Consider the following 24,300-nt stretch of genomic DNA (forward strand, 5'->3'; position numbering starts at 1 on the left):
TTTGTAAGGGATTAGCTACTGTATTTATTTGTTTTTCAATTACACTCGGGACCAAAGCATTACAAAAAGGAATGGGGTTTACACACACAAAATATACATGAAGACATGCTCAGTGATGTGCAGTGATAACTGTAGCAGTTAGGCAATCAAAATGACTCATTTTTGGTAGTAAGTACAGAACGAAACAAGATACTTTTGATGGTTGCATTCGAAGCGGTGAAGCCGTTTTGGTCACGTTAGGTGGATGGCACAAAATAACTGAAATGAGTTAGTGCTGCATTGAGGCAAAGTAACTTTGTTGGCATGATCACACCGAGATGAAACATAAGTAAGTGTCGAAATAAACGCAGAGCAAAATAAACTACATTATTCTGAACTACAGAGTTTGTGAATAACTGATACATTCTATTGATCCCAGAAGGCAGCGGTGCATTCAAGATGGGGCCTTGTTAGCACATGGTATAGAGGGAATTCTGGGATGATGGCGTGCAAGAATCTTCCGTAACCTAACATTTGATTAGCTTCATCAGTAATGTAATTAGTGTGCAAATTCTATGTAAGATTGTTGTTAGTGATATCAACTCCCAAATATTTGTAGGATGATAGTGATTCTAGTGGAAAGCTATTCTATTTTGCATGAAGGAGTGTTAAGAATGTGATACATGCATCGCTTGACGAATGTTAAGTTCCATAAGCCAGTTGTCACACCAAGAAATATTGATGTTATGTCGCATTGCTGACATTGCTGACTGGTGAGGATGATATGATTAATTACATGACCTGTCATTGCGGCACAGAAGAAGTTCATACGAGGGCCAAACGTATCACCAGGAGTTTACTCCACTTCCGATGAAGCTCTGCAGCAAGGCTAAGTGGTTGCACAGTGCATTATGTAATTTATTCTGCAACATAGAACGATAAAATTCACTTTAGTGTCCCTTTAAACATTAAGTCGCAATGTCCCACTTATTGCATCAAAGCACAGGAAGGTAGAAAGTTCAACAGAAAGTGGAAACTAACCAGAATCAAATGTCCAAGCCACTTTCAAACTAATTATAAGAAATGCTAAATAAATGCAGTGCAAACAGCACTCTTTACGAGGAGTCTGCTCATCTGAACAAGCAGTAAAGCACTGCTATTATGGCAGCACATATTCCAAAGAACCTAGAAAAGGTTTCGATTGGGATCGACTCCCAAAATACTGCAAAGAACAATATATTATGGTCTCCAAGCTTGTTTACAACCAATATGTTTCTGTTTTGTCCATGCTCACGTTCAAGAAATGCTGCAAATGAACTTCAACCTCACAGCCATTATTAAATCTTATGTTACGGACACACCAGTGAGCGCTCAACTTATGCAGGCAGAGCTTGAAAAGTGAGTGTGTAAACAACGATGGTATCACAGCTAAATGTAACGAATGCATCCCATATTCTTATTTCTTGGGTGGGTGCGTGCTGCTGCAAGTGTATCCAGCAGCTGTGCAGCTATCCTACCACTAGATGCAACCATCTCGCCAAATAACTTTGATAGAACTGCACCTCAAGCTGTTCATTATTAAAAATGCCAAAACATTCATTCCTACAGATGTACGCTGCCGAAACTCGAAATTCGCGCTTCCTGCAAGAAGGTGGCAGCACCTTACAGACGCACCGGCTCAAGACACTTCAGCGTAAAGGAGTCGAGCATCATTTCACCGCGTACTACTCCCGCTGCGAAAACGGCACGTCACATGAGCGCGACATCGAGGCACCGGTCACGACAGACAAAGGCTGTTTGTCTCGCTAACCACAGTGACGATACTGAATGAGGCGTCATTTGTCACTGACAATCGTTCTTTTCCGCTCTATTAAACAGGGCTTCGCGCAGCCGTCGTCAACAAGCAGAACGGGCGCAAACGACGAAACCGCTGCGCACCGCCACAACGTGTGAGCGGCGAGAAAATAAAAGCTTCGCTTTATAACTTTGCACTCCTTCTTTGACACAGTCTAGAGGAGAAGAACAATGACAACACGCGCAAACTCGGTCGTCACGCGTGATCTTCCCTGCCGCTTCAGCATTGCAAACATGCACGCGCGTCAAATCGCAAATCACGTGCAACGGTCACTGTGCGGGAGTTTTTCAAAGAAGCAAATTTCCAGGGTGGTCTCCAAAAACAAAACAAAAAAAAGACACCATCGAAAGCAGCGGCAAGGAAGGCGCATCAAACGGGGCCAACGACAGAAAGTGCGCGCTCGTGAGGGGACCTCACAAGAGGAGCGCCGACAAAGCACGCACGTAGTTCAAAGAACCCTCCCCCGCCTTTCTTTTTTTTTCGGGGGGAAAAGAAGAAGACAGATGCGGCACCATACAGACGGAGAAGATGCCGCAGTAATTGCGTCCCGAAAGACGCGCAAGGGACGGGACAGGCGCGCAACGGCCGACACTCGTGCTCAGCCGCCGAGCAAAATAAGAAAAAAAAACAAGCAGAGAGGAGGGCGGGCATGGGGAAAGAGCGCGCAGCCAGATAAACGAACCAAGAGAAAACGCTCGCGATAGCGGATAGCGCAGAGGAAGCCACGTTGGTGAGACCGAGCTCCACAACGGTCTCTATTCAGCCTTTCCCGAGAACCAACGGAAAGATGAGAAGCGGGAGAACTATCGGAATCAAAGCGCTACGCCGCGCTAAGGGTGGGCACAGCGCCGATGCGGATGTGGCAGCCCAACGGAGTGTGAGAACTGCTCCCGTTAGACGAAGCGGTGTTTACTCCCTGTCATCGCTTTTTTACGTAAACATACAGAAGCGCACGAAACTCGCGCCGTGAGGCTAATATGGAAGCCCGAAATAGCCTACAATCTGGTCGCCGCCACAACAGCGGCAGCGCGGCTCCGCTTCGCGATCGGGCAGGAATAAAAGACCTCTGCTGGCGTAGGTTGATCAACTATAGTATGAGGCGGATGTCACTTTCTAAGCTGCGTCAGTTGCCGCTGTCGCCGTTATTCAAGCAGCACACAGACTCGTCTTCTGCGCAGGAGCATCGTGTAGTGGTCTTGCAACACAGCCACATACGCGCGTCGGGTTATTTTAGAACGCTCTAGTTTGAAGGATGCGACGACCACTCACCATCTCTTGGCCGGCTCGCAGCTTCTTCAGTCGCTCTTCCTCCATGCTGGACAACTGTCACAGACACAAACACACACAACACCACATGAAAATGAGAAGACAGTCTACTCGGGACAGTTCATTTTGAAGCGCATCTTCCCCAGCGGAGCACACAAGGCAGCGGCCATGTTTTCTGCTCATACGACAATGAGGCTGCCACATGTCTCCAAATATTTCACACAGACACAAACAATACCAACTATAATTTTAAAATACCTAACTAAAATAAAAAACGATGAACGTTTAATATAATATTCTAACGATACAAAAGCAAGCAGTACGTACGAAACTATTTTGCTTGCTTTATCAGCATGAGAGAAATTTGCGGGGAAGTTCGCCCGCGAACTACGCGAGCATTGGCGCGCTGGGCTGTTCACGTGTGGTTTTCGCCCCTACGATGTGAAACTGTAATCAGCGTAATGCTAGCTGTTTGATGTGATTTTGGCTTGACCAGCTTGATGTCACTGAAGCCTCGATATTTGAAATGGAGATCTACGAGCCCGCATACGTCACCAATTTTTCAGGCTCCGCAAACTGCACTTCGGCCGTCAGTTGGTCGGCTGACAACAAGTTGTGTGCAATCACCAATGAAGCAGTACGAATTCTGGTGAGGTGAAACAGTGCTGGAACTAAATTTTCAGAACCCAGAACCCAGTCAGAACCCAATTTTCTCCTAATACTGAAGCCGCGACGTGTATTGTCTGCACTCCGGCTGATGATTTCTTTCACGCAGGCGTGCTGATCGGCCGTATTCGTTCTCATATCTCTGGCTTTACGCATCTTCAGACTGTCTTGAGACTGTAGTGTGCTCAGACGACCCCACTTGGTCACCGATAAAACTTGCAGAGCAGTGTGTTGAACACTAAAGTTTGTCGCGGCCATTGTATACGCTTGCTGAATTTCTGGCTAGAAGAATTGGAAAGCTCCCTTTGTGTGTGGCTAACAATTTCAAAGGGACTCAAAGGTATATTGGAAAGAATTAAGATGTGGTCAGAACACCAAAGTGCCCTTTTGTGTCTGGCTGTCAGTTTCAAACCAGTTTCAAAGGGACTCAGATGTACTGGCAGGAATTGGAAAGTGGTCACAGCACCATAACCTGCTAATCATTCTTCCTTTGTGGAATTAAACCTGCTAATGAACCAGACAGCAAGTTTCGGGCCGCCGCGGTGTCTCAATGGTTATGGTGCTCGGCTGCTGTCTCGAAGGACGTGGGTTCGATCCCGTGCGATGTCGGTGCACGTTAAAGAACCCCAGGTGGTCGAAATCTCCGGAACGCTTCCCTAAAGCGTACCTCATAGCCTGAGCCCATGAAACTAAACCAGACAGTAAGTTTCACTTCGAGTAATTTTTGCACCCTTGGGTCGGAACCAAAGCCTTTGTGATGTCAAAGGAGCTGTATCACATGTTGCAAAACTTTCTCTTTAGCCTCGCGACTTTAAAGGCCATTTTTTTTTGTCTCACGAAGTACAAGTGTTTCATTGTTGTTCTTGTACTTGCATTTCAGGTTTCGCCTAGCTCACCTAGTGAGGGTGGTTACCCTCACCAGCTCAGCAAGGCGTGCATTGACAATCCAGACAAGCCCTTTGACGTTGCCTCAACTCCTTATGACCGTCTGTTCCAGGACCTTGATGTTGGTACGTACCAATATTTTACATACCAATATTGTACCGAGATTGTTGTGCATGATCTCACACTGAGGAAACCCATTGCGATATGACCTTAAAGGCATATTTGACCACAGTATTAAATGTGGGAGATGGTGACGTGAAGACATTATTATGCTGCCAAAACCTGCACACATTCAAATGTGTTGCCGTAAGCATTGCATAAGGTCACACTTTTCTTTTAGGTCACCATGTGCCCAATTCGTCAGCCTTGTTTGTGCGTGTACTCTTGAACACAAAAACAGGCGGAGTTTCTGTTCACAGATCTCCGTCACTCGATGATGCTGGACCCGACACTCTCACCTGATGGTGCTAATGCCAGCCTCCACAAAACGTACCACAGGGCACTCTGGTCTCCAGTGCATTTGGGTGGCCAGAAGCGGTAAGTACCTTCTGGACTTCGGGGAAGTTTCCTGCACTTGTGTGATGGTCACACACGCGTACAGCCAGATTAGATTGGTGATCTACTATGCTCGTCAGCATGCCAGTTTACTGGAGGCACCATACACTTACAGTTATAAGAAGTACACATTTCTATCGCAAGGCTTTTTGTTTTAAGATTTAATGAATCAGCTATTCTTGTCGAAAGCAACACAAACCGTGCTTATTCATTGCCTCTGTTTGTTTTTTTTTAGTCTTGTTGCAGCAATGCAGATTGCTGTAGCCCTCCTGTTTGCTCCATTCCCTGTGAGAACCTAGCTGACATGCCACATAACTCTGTCTCCTCCCAAAATTCACTGCAAAGGGCTCAGGAACGAAAAAATCCAGCTACTTTTAAAGCGCATCTTCTAGGTGTTCTGCCTTCCTCTGCTCCCAAACTTCACCGAGGCCACGATCATCTTAGTGTCACTTGGAACAGTAACCCTTTATGCTTTCCACAGTTTAGGTTTCAATAAATGCACGCTCATCTCTCTGCATGACACATTGTGTGATATGCCTTCACATGACAATGGCACAACATTCTGCTCATCATCTTTTAGAGTGCAGTTCTTAGACACCTGTTCCGTGTCGTAGTCGGCGGCGCCACCTGCCAGCAGTGGCAGTGCTCACTACTGTATTCGTCTGTCAACTTTTTTTTAGTGCACTAGCACTTATAGTGGCCATTCCCTGCATTTAGCTATTGTGTTTGTCTGTATGTCTGTATCTTTGCTTGTCTAAAGCCGGTTTTGTGGCAATCTGCTCACCTGCACCACTTTGCCAGGAGTGCTAGGAGAACTCCCAGGGATCTACGCATTGTAGAGAGTGACCAATTCCGCATATATGAACATTAACGCATTATCGCTATCCGAACAACTGCCATCCGTGAACATTGGATCTGAACACAGGAACCGAAGTGAAAACCGAACTGCTAGCGCACCTAATTCGCATTTGGCCTAGCTACACAAATCGACCATCTTTTTTTTTTTTTCATGACCACCACCATCCTTTCTTATTACCCGGCTTCAAAACTGTTGTATGATGCTCTCTGTCGGAGCTTCCTGCAGAGACCTCACGTCACTTGTGGCACACAGTGGGGTCTTCATGCTGCAGTGGCCACTTTATTCCCAGGTGCCTGCTCGCTACCTTGACCAGGGATCACCGAATCCAGGTGTGGCATGAGTGCGTCGAGGGACATTGGAACTGCTTGGCCGAGCCCTCTGCAGCACTTCTGGAAGAGGCCAAGAAGCAATGGGCCTCACCGCCTCCACGGGGCAAGAGCGAGAAGCCGGCCGCCTATGCGCTTCGAGTGCATGAACTGTTCAAGGAGAGGAGCTACTCTGTGGCCACCCTAGGTGAGTGCACGGGACGATTCCAAAGCAGAATGATCGCTCTTCTTGCGAAATCCCTGCAGGTACTCAGACTTTAGAATATGTGTTACGGTGAGGACAACTCCATTCAGTTTTTGCTGTTAGTAAAAATTGGTTGCTTGGCTCTTTATGGCCATGCTTATGTGTGTTTGGCAGCAAAAGATGCATTTATTCACTCTTAGTGGGGGAAGTTGTGGGGAGTGTGGTCCCATTTTAACCATGTATTTCTCTCGCCGCCGCGGTGGCTCAGTGGCTATGGTGCTTGGCTGCTGACCCAAAAGACGCGGGTTCGATCCCGGCCGCGGCAGTTGAATCTCTTTGGAGGAGAAATTCTAGAGGCCTGTGTACTGTGTGATGTCAGTGCACGTTAAAGAACCCCAGGTGGTCGAAATTTCCGGAGCCCTCCACTACGGCGTCTCTCATAGCCTTAGTCGCTTTGGGACGTTAAACCCCATAAACCAAACCAAACCATGTATTTCTAGGACCCTTTCCTTAAAAAGTGGGTTCAGCATGATTTACCTATGTAAAATTTCTCGCTTGGAGAGGTGTCTACCCCCCTCAGAACCCTTTCTCTCTTAAAAATTCATCCCTGAACTGTTACTCTGACTGGAACGTATTCTCACTGTAGTTTCCGCAAGTGTGCCTTAACATCATGGTTTGCAGTGCCTGCTGCTTTGCCATACTTTACTTACAGGTGCTTAAACATGCTAGTCTTTAACTTAAGCCTGTTTTGCAATAGTAGTTGTATAAAAGACATTCTCTAGGGTAAATAGTGTCAGCGTTTTATGTCATAACTAAACGTTGCTGCTTTCAACTGTTGCTTAATGGAAATAATATTCAAGTGGACTTTGCGGTTTTGTAATCAGGACTGCATAGTACATCCAAGTCTTCAAGTCTGTTTCCTCATGTTTCGGCAGGGCACTGAACCACATTGCTTAAGAGTAAGGCAGACATTATAGGACTTCTTTAACTCACATTCATTTTTGTTTGCTGTCTTCATCATCAGCCTTGTGTGTTCATTTACACAAATTTTTTTGAGGTCAGTTTGCCTTGTGTTTCTCTGAAATAATTTGGTCATCCGGCCGCAATTTCTTCCTTTTTAGAAATCACGTGGTCTCATCTGATTAAGGGTGATGACGCAGAGTCGTTCTGTCTCCTGGTTGGAGTCACTCGTGGCGGTTCAGTTCTTTTCTGGAAGGTTCCAACCCTGGTCAGTGAGCAGAGGTGAGTTTCGACAAAACTCTTGTTGATCCTTTCATTGTGGAATAGTATATTCCTGTCTGCTGTGGTTTGTATGGGTCTCAACCAACAAGGGGCAGCATTAACTGTTGTTTTCAACAGTGTTATTGAAGGGCTGTACCAGAGCTCAGAAACGAAATTTCACTGTCGAGTGAAAGCAGGCAACACAGATAATTGGAGCAGATAAGTAATACTTGTGAAGAAATCGCTGAAGTAACTTTTGTTCTTGCAAAGCAAAAAAAAATAGCAGTTATTTAGGTTTAATGAAAATTTGTGATCTGTATGCACACTGAAAGGTGATGCTGCCGTGACAGACTGATTTTTAAGGAAAAGCTGACGCGTTTCTAGTATTTAGCTTGTTGAATCATTAAATTGGATAGGCTGTCAGCCAGTCATTAACGTCTTTAATTGCTTGGCTACTGTGTACAGGGAAAAAATTGGCATAGTCTTCCTAATTGTTATGTCATGCGAAGTTTTTTTCAGGTCAGATGGCTGAATCCTGGCTTGTTTTCAGCACTGCTAGAGATACGGGAGAGTGCCATGAAACACTTATCTTTGAGCTGTTTATCAATTTGTTTTGCCTGCATTTTTTGCAGCTTTCAAGTGGAGCTCTTGAAAGAACAACAAACAAACATCATGCGTGCAGCAAGACTCTGCTGGCACAAGACATCCAAAACCACTGGTAGAGTTGAACCCCCTACTCTTGCCTAGTGTTAACTGCTTTAGTAGCTTGTCCTCATCTGCTGAATAGTTGCTGAAATGTTCTTTTGCTGCTGCTATCGGCAGTTGTTCTGCCACTGTTATTTGTAGAATTTGTTGTGCTTTACTTTGGAAAAGACTTTTAAGTTGCGGACAGTAAAATCTGCCTAGGGCTCCTCTGCTATGATTACTCTCATAGCTTCTGTATTACTGTATAAAACGAGGTCCAGGTGTTATTAGCACTTTAATGAATTAGTTGAACACTTAAAACCACACTTCAGCCAGTAGGCTTCAGTTTAACTGGTATTCTTCTAAATTTTGTCCCTCTCTTTCTACCAGTGGCAGGGTGCGTTTTCTGACTACTGTAAGAGTGGTGTGCAAAAACATTGAAGTTTCAAAGTTCCTGTGCACTTCAACAGCTCCAGTTGCTAAAAATAGCTTGTAGTGCCCCTCTCTCTTGTTTCTCATGTGAGCAGGCTGTTTCTTCGGTGCTTCAAAGGTCATTTTGAGTAAGCAGTGATATTAGTGAAATGTGAGAAGTCTTCCTTTCTTTTATATACTTACTTTTCAAGAAAGTATCTTAGGCATGCACTGAAAAGCATGTTCTACCTCCTGACGTTCTGTGTTCACATTGTCCACACCCACTATCTAATGTCAGCGAAAACTTGCAGCCGGAACCCACTTCTCAGTGACCTGATACCGCTTTAACACTGGTGAATGTAATATCTGTTTCAGTGACTAGTGTTGGATTGACTCTCTGTTGGGCTTCAAGGTCAGCATGATTGTATACATGCTTTGCAATTATTCTGTTATGCTGCATATAGAACAGAAAGGTAGTCTGTAATTTTTTTTTACTGCAACGGCATGCCTTTTGGCATTAATGGCAGGCGTTACGACAACATGCCTTTTGGCGTGCCTTGTCGCATGCTGTTGTAATAAAAAATGACTGCTATATGCTAAACTAGTAGTCAGTAGATAGCAGACTGTTGCTTACATAATGTATTTCACGCGCATTATCACCAAGAGTTGTTCATAGATTTTTATAGGTGATACTGTGCTCGTGTAATCCTTGACTACATTGTCTCGCCATCCTGGGACCTTGAAAACACTGGTCGCATCACTTTAGCATGTGTGCTACTTGAGTCGAAAAGTGAGGATTTCAGTATAGTTCAGGCTCAAATCAGCTGCATAAATAAACATTGCACTAACACGTGGTGTCTGTTTATTGTGTGATGCCTGATCTGTGTCACTGAAAACACAAACCAAACAAACAGTAAACATTGCATCATTTGAACTCATGAGTAAAGGATGATGAGCGTATTGTTTATTACCTATTTGTGCTCTGCAGACTAAGTTTTCCGGCAACCAGCTGGACACATGGCATGATCTGCTTTTGCCAGGTCTTCTGGTGGCTTGCTCGGACGATGGCAGCGTGATTGCGCAGACTGTGGCGCTGCGCTGCGCTGAAGACGACAAAGTGCAGCTGGGTGAGCCGCTTGTCCTTTGGAAGAGCGACTGCATACCAGCACAGCATGTGCTGTGCAGGGTATGTTTTTCACTTGTTTTCCTATGGCTAGCTTGCTTGGTAAGAAGTGATGCAAAGGAGTGAGTCATGTAACATTGTTTTCTGGTGCACTGTGCAGTTTTTGTGTGGCGTATTCTTGAGAGTTCCTCCCTGAAATGCCTTTTAGTCGGAGCTCCTGTCTCTTTGTGTTCGAGATTTTTTGGGTTCTCTCAGTGTTCATAGCATTTAGAAAAGCGCAGGTACAAGCACGGTGGAACATATGCACTCAGCCAACTGTGTGATGTCATGCTGCATCTCCTTGGGTTCACTTTTCATGATGCCGCAGGCATATGCTTCTGTCATGGTAGGAGATAAATCTGTGATGGAAATCGGGTCTTTTATTTGTGTGTCTCAACAAAATCTGTTCACACACAACAAAACCCATCAACGGTGCTGAGACATTGAAAGGAAACATAAGTGCAAAAAGAGAGCTTAATTCATTGCTTACCCTTCCATTTAGTTTGCCCTGTGATGTTGTCAGCGAAGCCCATGAAAACAAGTGTGCACTGACTGGCCGAGGGAATTAACCTGTGGGATATCTTCTTCAACTAGCTCGTTTATTGAATTTTTACGCTCTGAAACTGTGCAGTGGGCTGTAAGACATGCCATTGTTGAAAGCTTCAGATTAATTTGTTCTTGAACAGGAATTGATGTCACGGTTTGCAGAAACTTCAGCATTTTGGTTTCATTCAGATATGGCTACAATGGCTTAGCTCACGCTTGTCATCAGTCATGCTGGTTAGATTCTATTAAGTTAGTGTGGTGGCTGCTAAAAATGAGCTAGGCAATATATATTGAATCTAAATTTGGTTGCAGTTCTCTTTCCCCTACCCCTCTTGTTTTTTACTCTAGTCTTCTCTAGTTGGTGGTGACCGAGTGGTGACAGATGCGAGAACTTCATGTAGGCTACCTGTCTTGTATTTTTCCTGAAGGGCAGCATTTGGAAAGGAGCACACGCTGAATGGCTGTTGCTTATTGGGGACAGCTTTTGTTCGTAAAAGCTATGTACTAGTTAATGTGGCAACTGCTCTTAAACCCTCCCCCCTCCTGCCCCTTCTTTGTGTTCCTGCCACAGCCGCCTTCTGCCAAATGATTTTCACCAAGTGCCAGCACAGACATATATGACTAAAGAAATAGTGCAGTACTAGTTGAAGAGCTAAAAAAAAAAAAGAGTAAAGTATGAGAAGCATTTTTGGCTATATTTTAATCTCTTTGTTCATGTATGTCTATATTTGTGCTGATGTTCTTTGGCATGGGCTTGAGCCTAGATATAACAGCATGTGTGGCTTTGGATCATAACAAAGTGCAGGCACTGCTACATTATCCTCCTGTGCATTGCTTTGATGGGCCTGATGCTGTGAGCTTGCAACACTGAATAAACCACTCAAATCTGTAGGGAGATTTACGATAAATGTGTAACTTTGCACTGAGACAGGGCATGTGTGCACCTTTTATTGCTTTGGCAGCTTGATTGAAAGGGATCTGGTCTAGGTTTTTCACTGCCACTGCAAACTCGAGCGTTAGCATTTGTCCACATATTCACTTTCATACGATGTAACATTCGGCACAGGGTATGACTGCTGCAAAGGGTTTTCAAGGGTGCTACATTGTCGCTGTTTGTACATACTGTGAAGTGCACACCGCAAATGTAGTACATCGAGTGTGTCCAGTCGCTCTTGCTAGTTTTGCACCAGATCTAAAGAGTGGCATCGGAACACATTTCTGTGCATTTCAGATGAGCTATTCCTGCATAGGCCTGGTTAAAAAGTATTCTTAGTTCACAGAAAAGTGCCTGTTTGATCACTTCAAACGAAACTTGGAGTAAACTATGCCCTTCTTTGATCTGTGCTGATGCACCTAAAAAGTGCCTGCCATCAAATTGACAGGTACAGAGGGGTGTGCCAATGTGCCATTACTGTTTCTTTGCTTTGTCTGGCCTCACCGCTATAGCCAGCAGGGTTGTGTAGAAAGTAGTATCCTAACATAAATTGAAATCCAGGGTTTGGCGGAAACCCGTCTGGTCGGGTGTGTTCATGGTGGAAATTCTTCAAGTGCCGACCAATCGTTCTAAAAAATGACGTTTCGGCCCCACCATGGGGCTTTGTAGTGAGGCTGAAGCATCATTTTTTAGAACGATTGGTCGGCACTTGAAGAATTTCAGCCTGACATAAATTGTGACTCTTGAATACAGTCGTATTTATGTTAGCACTGCCGGTAGCGTGAAAACAGGGAGGCAAACATATTGCTTGCTTATGTGCAGCAAAGTGACGGAGACAGCTACGTGGTGTGCGTGGCCAAGGGCCGTTTTCTGCTGTGCTTCCGAGTGACACCAGATACCGATGCAGGCCAGGTGCAACTTGTGCAGAGCAGCTTCACCCGTGATGTGTGCGAGTCCCCCGTAACAGGTGCTTTCCTGCATTTATAGTGCTAAAGTTTATTTTTTTTTTTTTTGGTGCAAGGAATGACGGTGCTGTAGAGAGGGCCATAATGCTAATAAAAGCAAAATCAAATGTGAGTGGGCTGGTACTACCGCGCTCAGAGACCTGCAATGCACTAGGTTTGGTAGAAGCTCAGTTCTCAGACCATTGTGAACTCAGGGGGGCTGGAAATTGATGCATTTAACCGTAGATGCAAAGAACAAAGTGCACTGAATACTAGCGCAAGTTAGTGCTATTTGTGAAAGCGCATTGCTTTACTACAAAGCAGAAAAGTCAGTTTGTTCACTTTGGACGTGTTGAAAGTCATATTGAGCACGATAGTGCATGCACATTTGTTTCAGCCTGACAAGGGCAGTAGCGAATTGCAAATGATCTCATATATAGCATGTGAACAGGCACGTTGTTTAAACATGCAAATGTGAGAGCTTTTTAAGAAGCTTGAAAGTTGTGAGCAATCTCGATGCATATGTTAAGCAAATGCCTTCTTTACACGGCAAATGAGAAAGTGTTGCAGGGAAGGTTAAATTCCACAACTACTAAAATGGCAGCTAAAGAAGCTGAGTGGTATTTCTAAAAATATTTTCCTTCCATAGTGTCCCAGTAAATGTTTCCTTGCGACTCCTCTTCAATTATGCTTGTCTTGTCTATGCCCCATTTATGCTTATCCACTTTTCTAACAGTGCCTATGTGCTCCTTTATAGCCTTTTACTTTGTTAACTTGTAAACTTGGGTAATGTCAGATTGAGCAAACATGTTGCAGGGCATGGCATAAAGAAGTTAAGTGTATGAACTATTCTTTATTTTGTATTTCAAGTGCAAAGAGAGCAACGTAAGCAGGCACCTTTTATTAGATTATTTGGTTAAAATGTGCCCTTGAATGCCTTTAAGGCGTCATGGCAGTTGTGGTTCGCCCATTAGTTACTGTCTACCAGTGTACGCAGAAGCTTGGGAGATGGTTGAAAATTGAAAAATTGGTAAATTGGTTTTTAAGGAAAGGAAATGACGTAGTAGCTATCTCACATATCTTGGTGGACACTAGAACAGCGCTGTAAGGAAAGGAATAAAGGAGAGGGTGAAAGAAGAAAGGAAGAAAGAGGCGCCATAGTGGAAGTAGCCAGAATAATTTAAACCAGTTGGGGATCTTTAACGTGCATTACATCACACAGCTCATGGACGTTTTTTGCGTTTCCATCGAATCGTGGCTGCCGTAATCGGGTTCGAACCCAGGTACTCAGGCTAGTATAGATGAGCGCCTGAACCACTGAGCCACCATGGCGGATCTCGCGGGATGGTTCGTAATAGTTCCTGGGCCCCTGAGGTTATAACTGTTCACAACATCTCGAAGCAATGCCTGGCATTAAAAAAATTGGTGTCTCAAAACAGTAGAAAATTTTGAAAGAAGCAAAATATGAGTTGCACTGCAAAGCGAATGATTGGGTGCTGCCAGCATAGAAGTGAGGGAGCCAGGAAGCAAGATTGCAGTGTGAAATTTTTGCCATTGAGCAGCAGGGCGATCTGTTTTTTTTCTGAGCTCTTATGGATATGTGTGATGCTAAGGGAAGTGCAAGGACACGATCAAGCTACTTCAACTCTACTAGCAGCTGTCACCCTTAAGCACATTATGCATACCTGCAGTGCTTCACCACCTGTGAAAAATGCTGTATAGGAGTTGATCAGCAGCCAATTTGTAAAGGTTTGGTTTATGGGGGTTTAACGTCCCAAAGCGACTCGGGCTATGAGAAACGCCGTAGTGAAGGGCACCGGAAATTTCAGCCACCTGGGGTTCTTTAGCGTGCACTGACATCGCACAGTACACGGGCCTCTAGAATTTCGCCTCCATCGAAATTCAACCGCCGCGACCGGGATCGAACCCGCGTCTTTCGGGCTGCGGTGGGCCCGAAAGACCCGTGGTGAAAAAATCACCGCAGTAGATGAAAAGGTTTGGTGCAGGAGATGCCACAGTAATTCTGCTTGTAACACAGCATAGGTGATTACAAAATGGGGCGCTCACTCATGTTCAAATTCTCCTCTGCTTTGAACAGCTTTTGATGCCTGTCCAACAAAGGACCGCAGCCTTCACCTGCTGGTTTCCACCATGAAAGGGGACCTGGTGAATGTCTACATTGACAGTGGTAAGTTCTAAACTTGTCTAGCAGCTGAACAAGACGCATTTCTAACTGTTTCGACTTAGTCTTTATCTTTCCTGCCTCATCTTCTATGTTTCCCCACTTGCTCATTGATCGCTTTGCTTTTCCCCATCGCAGAGCTGAACTTCAGAGGTGAGAGACTCACCATCGAGCTACCCTGGATGTTACAGCCCATAGGCTTGGCTTTCTCACCTAGCGGTGCCTACTTCACAGTTTTCTATCAGTAAGAAATTTATCTTTTGGGGTGCATTGTGTCTTGCAGCTGTTGAGGAAAACAGTGAATTAAGAAGGACACATAACTGGGAAACTGGAATATTTTGTAGTGGTGCGATGTATTACAACATAGGCGTCCTTCCTGCCTAGATTCAGGAAAACTTGGATTGCAAGCTTGCCCAGTGTTTGTAACCACACTGCCTCGCAATGGCTGGGGGCAGTTAAAGGGACTCGGAGGGCGAGTCTATTCAATGTTTTTTCCTGGTAAAAATCCATTCTGTGGCTCTTTCAGGGCATGTTGACGTGCGTCCAGCACCAAAGGATGCATTTTTTTTTTTAACCGCCCAAATTAACAAATTGATTTGGTTGGTTTATTTGGGTTTAACATCCCAAAGTGACTTGGGCTATGAGGGATGCCGTAGTCAAGGGCTCTGAAAATTTCAACCACTTGGGGTTATTTAGCGCGCACTGGCATCGCACAGTACATGGGCCACTAAAATTTCACCTCCATCGAAATTTGACCGCCACAGCCAGGATCGAACCCACGTCTTTCGGGTTAGCAGCCGAGTGCCATAACCACTGAGCCACCACGGTGGCTTCCAAATTAACAAATGTCAACTAGTGCAGAGCAAGGGGATGTGCACTTTTGCTGATGTGAGCACTTGCTTTGGCTCTCGTGACGGTAAACGGCTGCAGTGAATTAATCTGTTCGTGTCTGTCCTTACTAGATCATGTCGACCATACTTTTTGATATGTAAACAGTGTGCATTGTATTCTGAGTTACTAATTTGTGTCCGTGAAACAGTGCCACTTGTGTCCGTTTTTCAGTGTTGGAAGTCTGAACTCATTTTAGACGCGCTTACATAAGAAAATCTGTCAATGTGTATTTGGATGTATGGCTGGGAATCCTGCTGCTACTTGGAATTAGTAGCCTTATAAGCTAGAATGCAGTCTAGAAAAATTATGGAGGGCACTTAATACTACTTACATGCTGTGAATGCGAACAGTTTTGTGTCATCATGGACTTAAGTATATTTGTTTACCAGCTAGTACTAATTAGTAAATATAGTACTAATGTCCGAAAGGCCTTTCCGGTGAAGGCCTTCAGTCAAAGGCCTTAGCGTGAAGACCTTTAAGAAAGCGCACATGACGTGCACATACATTATAAAGCGCCACTTTTACCAAGCAAGCACATCAATTCCGGCTTTCACTTCTGGTTCCGGGACCATGGTGATGTCACACTGAATTTTCATGACCACTTTTGCGGTCAGCAAACACCGGTTTTGTTGCTGATGAGCCGTATAAGACTTTCGCCTTAAAAACTCTTAATTTGTTGCAGCAACATACGCGATCATTCAGTAACAAGAACAAACGTACTGGTAGGCACGCAGTCATGTTTGCTGCATTTTACTAGTTGGCAGCAAAACGCTCTACGAAGAAAAAATGAGAGTATGTTTGCTGCATTGTACTAGTTGGCAGCAAAACGCTCTACGAAGAAAAAATGAGAGTATGTTTGCTGCATTGTACTCGTTGGCAGCAAAACGCTCTACGAAGAAAAAATGAGAGTATGTTTTCTGCATTGTACTAGTTGGCAGCAAAACGTTCTGCGAAGAACAAGTGAGAGCATGTTGTGCTTATTCCCTCTTCTACAAGCTCTGCACTTAGCTTGTGCTGCATTCTAAACATCTGGCATGAAGCTTATTGTGGTACTTTCCTGCTTTTTTTTTCAGCACCATCACAATTGTTCATGAGAACATCTGGAGGGAACCAATGCAGGTAAAAACATTGATGCCGTGAGTTTTGTGGGTTAAAGGAAATTGCCCATATACAGTCGTGTCTCGTTAATATGGACACTTTGGTTCCCAAGCAAAAGTGCCTATAAAATGTGTCATTCGTAATAGCGTATCATGAAAAAATGTAAAAAAAAAAGCGGTTTATGATTTAAGACTTCCTCTATGCATAGTGGTGGGCAGTGAAGTGGAAATCAGATGTTGTTGGAAGCTCCAGGTGTATTATTCTCATTACCTATATCTTTAAAAGCACGCAGTGCAGGCTGAAGCACATGTGAAGCGTCTAGTGGTCGTGAGACGTGATGGTGTCCCTTGGTGTGATGACGTATCTCCTTCTACGACTGTTAACATACCACTAACTCTTTACTCAGTTGGCTGACAGCTCTTGAATGTGGTCTCTAAAATAACGCACAGAGAGAATCTTTTTCACAGCCATTTATGCAATGCAGGAAATGTTTAAGGCTCACGGAGCAGGCACCTTGCCACAATAGAGGAAAAAAACCACACTGACACACAAAAAGGCCGTTACTGCGGAATTTGCACTTTCGCACTGCCTTTCAATGGTGTTGTGCACTCAAAATACAAGAGGCAGAATATCTGGTAGAGGCACTTAGGATTCTGTTCTCATCGCTCTCCATATTAACGGGGCAAAAATACATCAGTCCCAATTGGCTCCATGCAATTTCACCTCGTCCATTGTCCAGAGAGCGAGTTTCCATATTAACGAGGCGTAAATACATTGAATAAGTTTCATCCTCTGAAAAACTGTCCATAATTTGAGTCGTGCATATCAGTGGGGGTCGTATTAACTGTAAAAACTGTAACAACTGCAGTACATCTTTATGTTACAATGCAATAGCATTAAGGGCCCCGTGTTGTAGAAAAGCCAGCATCGTCATCACTTCCATTGGCCTTGAGCAAAAAATCCTCGAAAATCTCCAGAGGAGCAAACTAGGGGTTGGGCAGGCTATTTAGGTCATGTGACCTTGTGATGTCATCAAAACCTGCCTACCAAATTGTGAGCAAACTGCCCACCGTGGCAGGTCAGTTAATGGTTGGTCACGAGAGGTTGCTCAGAAAGAGTAACCTGTGTTTCACAAGCTCCACTGGAGGCAGCACCTACCATCACAGGGCAGTGGAACATCGCTTAGCCAGTGCACTACTGTGCCAGGAGTGGTATGAGGACTCCCAGGGATCTGTGAATGTAAAGTACTACGGAATGACCAATTCTGCATATATGGACATTGACGCTATCATGTCATGCAGAGCTTAACCTTTTAACAACCAGCACCGAGCTGTACTCGTCATGAGAGATTCTACCAATATTGACTGTGACGAGTCACACTCGTCCGGCCCAGTACTGCACTGCTCGCGCCACCAAAGACGAGTTAAGGTTGGCAGTTGTGTTACAGGTTGTAGTTTTAAACACTGGAGGGCAGTATAGTTGTCCGTGAAAAGTGTTTCGCACCTTTAGCGCATGCTTTGAACCTGACAGCAGTCATCTTCGCCCAAAATTGCCTAAACAGTTAAAAAAAACTAGGCAATTTTGGTATGTTTTGGGAATTTATGTGGCGGTTAAAGGGTTAAGTGTCCCTTCCAGTTTTTTGAAGTAGTAAGTTGTGGGGTTTAACGTCCCAAACCAAAACGGGACGTTGCAGTGTAGGGCTCCGAATTAATTTAGGTCACCTGGAGTTCTTTTAGCTTGTCCTGACATCACACAGCACATGAGCATTTTTGTATAGCACCTCCGTTGAAATATGACTGCCACAACTGGGATCAAACCGGTCACCTCGGGGTCAGCAACCAAACGTCCAAGCCACTAAGCCATCACAGTGGGTGCATGCAAACACAAGGGTGCACATCCCGACTTCGTTTTTTCAGGTCTACCTTCCTACCTTGTGTAAATTTGTGCCCACATTAGTACTGCCACGGAAGGCATTGAAACTGTGGAGCATTGCCTTTATCGATCTGTTTTTGTGTTTACATTGCAGCTGATGATCTTCAACCGAACACACGTGGCTGACGTGTGTGACCTGCTGCTCAGCATGGTCGAAATGAGTGGCTCAGCATCAGACGTACAGCTGGCAGATGCAGCTGACTGCCTTGACCGTGTCTACTTGTATGCCTGTGGCAAGGGATCCATGCCAGAGGGGCTGCAGTTATACATGACGAATATATCTTCGCTTGCATCACTCGACCAGGTCTCCAGATGTGGACTGCAGCTTTTCTGGTAAGATGCTTCTTCTGATGCGTGCTGTGCCTGCATGAAGCATGTTCATTCATTCATTCATTTATTTTACCCTCAGGGCTTTCGCATTACAGAGGGGGTGGGACAGTGAAGAAAACAATACATAGATCAAAAACAGGGCTATATATACGAACAATATTGAAAGATCCTAGAGACATAGGACGAAAACATTGAGAACAAAAGTACAGGAGTAAAAAGAAATAAATAAAAGGATTACAAAAAAAGAAACCTTATGTAGTCTATATATGAGTAAACAACATATCACATTGCTTTCATTCATGTTCTCTGCTTGTACCTTTGCAGCATGCGTGAATGTGAAAAAGTATGGTTAATGGGCTGATTTATGTATTTATTTATTTATACATACTGCAGTATTTGTTCAAGATCTTAGCAGGGTGGGTACATGTACATAATTTCACATACATAAAGGCTTCCTTTAGCATAAATTGCTTTTAGCTTTTGTTTCATAAGGTTTTCCATTTAGTTCATCGAAACCCGCTTTTAGAGGGACACTGAGGAAAAATTAAAGTTGACCTATCGCATAGACTACGGCATTTTAACAACAAAGACGCTACTTTCACTGAAAACGGAGATTTTGTAAGCAATGAGAGGTCAGAAAATAAAATATGGGTGTTGCTGTCACCAACCAATTTCACAACTGTGCTTCATCTCACAAGTTGTTTGCAGCACTGCGAAAGGTAGAGCTCTCTCGTCATATTAGGGCCAAGAAAGGCCACAAATAGTCCCTAAAATATTTGAGAAGTGTTGTATTTTCAAAAAGTTAAGGCTATAATTGAAAAGGTCGTTCACGGCACTGTTTTGACAGTACAGCGAGAGTTCCATTCGCTGGTTAAATTAATAGAGAAAATCGTCACTAACACAGCATTGTGGAGGTCTGCTGTTAAATTGTTACGTACAAAGGTTATTTATGCCCGGAAAAGTAACCTATTCATTGTATTTTGTAGGGTTCCAAGCCACATCTTATGAACCATGAGGTCATTCTTTAGCATATTCATGTGACTAGAGACAAATAGAACTGATGTTTACATATTTACATACTATATAGCCTCTCTGCCTGTGTATAACTCTTGCCCAGGAGCAAATGCGGAGGGGGGGGCAGGGGCAGGCAAAGGAAATAGAGAAGATGCTAATTGGGCCCCAGGCCCCTCGGCAGAGTGAAAATTCAGTGCTTATGTGCTAAGGCATTTATTGACATTCTCATAAAAATGTTGATTGCCACAAGGTCTGAACAGCTCCTTTTCTAGCGCTCGCAGAATTCAGTCCAAATTTGTGTTGTGTTAAGCGCGGAAGGAACTTTGCAACACACCTGGTCCGTTGATGGCAATGGTGAAAGTAGACAAAATCTCTTTCTTGTCATTTCTGGATCCTTCTCCCCCCCCCCTGCACCTATGCAGTGTGGGGAAGCCACTATGCCTCCTGACTGTCACAACATTCTTGCTTTTCGTGCTTTTTGTACGAAAGTCACCCCGACAAGCAATGGCAGACTTCACGACAACCACGACGTTATCACATACTACACAGATAATAGACACCGCTACCCACTACACTACCGCTGCCTAGACACGAGGGAAAGCATGATCTGGAGACAGCTTCTGATCAATTCGTACATGTCACCTGCAGTGGCACACGGAATACATTCCATCTTACACCCATCCTAGTGTTCCACTTGCCAAGTCACCACAGCTGATCTACACCACTGCCTGTGGGCCTGCCAGCAACCCTGCACAGTGAACCCCATCCCTTCCCCATTTCTCTATTCTGGGAGGACATTCTGCTAGATGCTTACCTGAACCGATTAGCTGAGGCTGATCGTTTGGGCCAGGCGAGAAGCACAACAAGCATAACATGAAGATAGCAGGGCTGGACACCAGTAAAAATGGTTGCCACCGAGCTAAGCTTAAACCAGGGCCCACCTTCGTTATGAAACTAAATTCGAATGCTTACGTAGTTGCGAACTAGAGTGATTTCACTGCAAGTTAATTCCTCCTTCTCCCCAGACGTGGCCCGCTTGTATGTGAGTGCATTGTTGTAGTTCTCAGATGCTTCGCCCCCTTGCCTTAGGCACTGTATTTCTCCTCTTCATGTTGCCTGCCCGCATGAACGGCCTGCTCATAAGAGCAGTGAAGAAGGGAGGGATTGCACACAACTGGTGTGCACTGAAGTATGCCTTGAGGGCTTTTGTTGCTAAGTGCGCTGTTTGGTGCCCACGTCTTTTGCAGTTTCTTGAAGAGGATAGCAATGGCCTTGGCCAAATCTGACAAGCCGGTAAGCTGCACTTTTGGTAGCCATTGTAGTGCAGATCTGGAAAGCCAGCCGAATGTCTGCATCAGTATTATGCTTTGTTGGCCTTCATTTTAAAGGCATATGATATCAAGAACTCCACATGTAAAATTATGTACACAGAATTGCTTTTCCTTTGCAGCAGCAAACCATAGTTGGCGAAAGGATAGCTCCAGTTGTATAATAACGGAATTTTCATGTTTGTAGTGTCCTTCAAGTTCTGCAATAGCAAATGCATGTTCTTCCTTTGAGGCCATCGACTGGCAGCAAGATGTAAAAGTTCTCTCTGTTGCACGACTATTTACACAGTAGAGAGTGCAAGGTAGCAGGCCAGCTTTTGTACTGCTTGCACTTGTGCACGACATATTGTAAATGCAAAAAAAAAAAAAAGAGGATGCAGCCTCCCTTCGGACACTTAAACGTATCACATCCAATATAAAAATGCAAAGGGCAAAGCATTGGCACACCATTAGGTATCGTGTAATTAGCACAACTTTATGAGGTCACAAGTTGCCCCATGCACAGGCTTTCTGAAGAGTGTAAAAAAAATTGCTTTCAGAAGGAAGTTTTTCCCTTGTCCTCTTTATTTGACTGATTACAGCTTGCATACTAGCATCATCATTGTTGAGCGCGCTGCTTCACGACACAATCAGACAAAAACCACACACAACGATGAAGCACGTTGTCGCGCTTCGTTGTTGTGCTTGTTTTTTCGTGTGATTGTGTTGTAAAGTAGCGCCCTCAACAATGATGCAAAACCAACTAGCCCCCGTTTTAGCATTACTAGCATCATGTTTTAAGCCGCTTTAAGATCATTTAGTTGCACCACAGCTGTGTTGGAACCCTAGCTCCAGTGTGGAGACAGAAGCAAGTGAAGAGACAACAGTCATGCAGTTTTCATTTCGGGTTTTTTTTTTTTTTTTTTTTTTTGCAGGATGATGACATGAAAAGGGCATTGCAGGAGCTCTTGCATCGGCACATCGCGACTATAATCAGAAGCTGCGATGCCAGCCATCTCAGCGACCGTCAGAAGACGTCAGTGCAGCATTTTTACCACCATCTGGCCACTTCTGGTGTGGCCACAGAAGAGCTGGTCTCGGAGCTTTTCGCTTCTGGACCGTTGGCTGCTGTTGTGGCACCTGTCGTGGAGCAAGGGGCCGTCTTCGATAAGTGTCCCGCATGTGGAGATGGCATTCCTTTCACTTCACTCAGCAACGGGACGTGCGGCCAGGATCATCGGTTCGGCCGGTGCATCAACTCGCTGCTTGTGTGTGATGCAACCCCACCGAGGCGTTGCAGCACCTGCAGGGTCTTTGCACTGCGCGAACCTGTCTGGACAAGCAACACGACCTGTGTATATTGCGGCAAGGGGATTGTGTGACTGTGCCCATCAGTGAGGATGAACCTCCAAACATATGCCATGCGCATGCCTGGCGGGTGGTTTCAGCAGCTTCCCATGTTTAACACATGGTATGCCAGCGAGAAGCACAAGAGGATTTGGTGGACGAGTGCTACGTAGACCTTGTGTGCCACTGTGTGAGGAATAGCTGTTGGAACACTAGCATAACAAGCTAAGCAATCTGTGGTACCGGCGGACAGTTTCTACAGTTCTGGTGCTGATCACATTTGTACTGTTTCAGAGGTAAAGCTGCTTTTTGACTGGAACTCTTTTACCATACCAGTCAAAGAAGCTCCCGTTGGGCCATTGTGTCAAAATCCACCTTACAACATTTTAATGAACTGTGTATGGTTGCTCAAAGTGTAAATATAGTGGAAAAATAAAAGATGCTGAGTGCCACCAAAAAGCCTGAATTCATACCTCAATTTCAAGTTACAGTTTTATAGCCGGCAGGATGAGAAAGTTGTATTCTTTGATGTCACACCTTGGGCAGTGTCCCAGTGCTTGGCTGACAACAGCAAACAAGTAAGACTGCTGTGTTAAGTGGCACAGCATCTCTGCTTGGCCAAGTACTAGGCATTTCAGCGATTTCAAGTCCTTGTAATGCTGAGACAAAAATCCCTAACGTGGTACCAAGTAAAGCACTGGTGTCGCATTAAATCAATTTATGATGCAGTGCTACAATCTTTAATGATAAAAAGTCTGACTGATTTGTTACCCAGTGTGAAAATCACAGATACGTGTCCACTTAAGGGGGTACATGGCTTTGAGATTCCTAAAAATGCCCCCCCCCCCCCCCCCAAATTTTTTTTTTATAATTGTATCCACTTGTATGCTTTGTTTCTTATGCTGTCCCGAGGGAAAAAAATAATTTTTGCCTAGCTTTCTCCAGAATTCAAAATTTCCAGAAACTTTATATCTCTCACCACTGAGCCACCCTGGCAAGTGCATGAAAAAAAAAATGAAAATTGGTTTTGGGGGAAAGGATATAGCTCAGTAACAGTTGCTTCTCAGTGAACACCTCAACCACAGTGCGAGGAAAGTAGGGAAGGATGGAGTCAAAGGAGGAAGTGTCTATGCAGTGGTAATAATTTTGATCGCCTGTGTTTTTTAAGGTGCACTGTCACTGCACAACACACGAGCGTCTTAAGCATTTTGCTTCCATCGAAACGCAGCTGCCATGGCCGCAATTTTATCTGCCATCCTTTTGGCTAGGAGACGAACGCCACAGAAGACTAATTTCATCCTGCGTCTACGTACTCAGTACCAGAATGCGATAGAAGACGCTGCGTCGACAGTCGCCAGCTTGGATTGCATATTTATAACGATGACAAAACTTAACCTGAACAATCGCAGTGTCGGATTTGGTGTTTGGAAAAGACCTTAGCAGTGTCAGCTGTCTAAACCTAGCGGCACACTTCAGTTATCATACGCTATCAAGTCCAGTGAAAAATTTCGCTTTGTGCCAGAGCACATATCCTGGAAGCGCGACCGTGCAGCATCTTAGCTATCATTGTTGCTCTTTCACAGGATACGGCAAAGGTCCAGGAATTTTTTTCCCGGTCCCTTAAAGTCCTAATTGACAAGTGTTTACTGTACAATCAAAGATCCCTAGCAAGACATCAATTCACTGTGGTTGTTTGAGACAATCAGCAGACAAAAACTCCAA

General features: G+C 44.6%; 2 protein-coding genes across 11 annotated transcripts in view; one reads left to right on the plus strand and one right to left on the minus strand.

Annotated features, from left to right (window-relative positions):
- The window catches only part of LOC149343186 (uncharacterized), a 229,454-nt gene extending 226,182 nt beyond the window's left edge, over window positions 1-3,272 (minus strand). For all 10 annotated transcript variants that reach the window (XM_089545726.1, XM_089545721.1, XM_089545724.1 and 7 more), the window contains exon 1: window positions 3,104-3,272. In XM_089545726.1, coding sequence (XP_089401852.1) covers window positions 3,104-3,148 — 45 coding nt within the window. In that variant the 5' untranslated portion in view covers window positions 3,149-3,272. The remainder of the gene's footprint in view (window positions 1-3,103) is intronic.
- Window positions 3,273-3,384: 112 nt separating this feature from the next.
- Window positions 3,385-23,031, plus strand: LOC149343189 (general transcription factor 3C polypeptide 4-like). The gene is made up of 14 exons (XM_089545730.1): window positions 3,385-3,749; window positions 4,647-4,776; window positions 5,071-5,188; window positions 6,355-6,578; window positions 7,697-7,817; window positions 8,429-8,514; window positions 9,932-10,077; window positions 12,356-12,500; window positions 14,576-14,665; window positions 14,798-14,903; window positions 16,624-16,669; window positions 18,675-18,913; window positions 21,172-21,217; window positions 22,167-23,031. The coding sequence occupies exons 1-14, from the start codon at window positions 3,627-3,629 to the stop codon at window positions 22,611-22,613; spliced, it is 2,067 nt and encodes a 688-aa protein (XP_089401856.1). The 5' UTR covers window positions 3,385-3,626; the 3' UTR covers window positions 22,614-23,031.
- Window positions 23,032-24,300: the final 1,269 nt, after the last annotated feature.

This window comes from Amblyomma mixtum, chromosome 5 (genome assembly GCF_055824585.1).
Source record: "Amblyomma mixtum isolate Tamu chromosome 5, ASM5582458v1, whole genome shotgun sequence".
Taxonomy (NCBI): Eukaryota; Metazoa; Arthropoda; class Arachnida; order Ixodida; family Ixodidae; genus Amblyomma; species Amblyomma mixtum.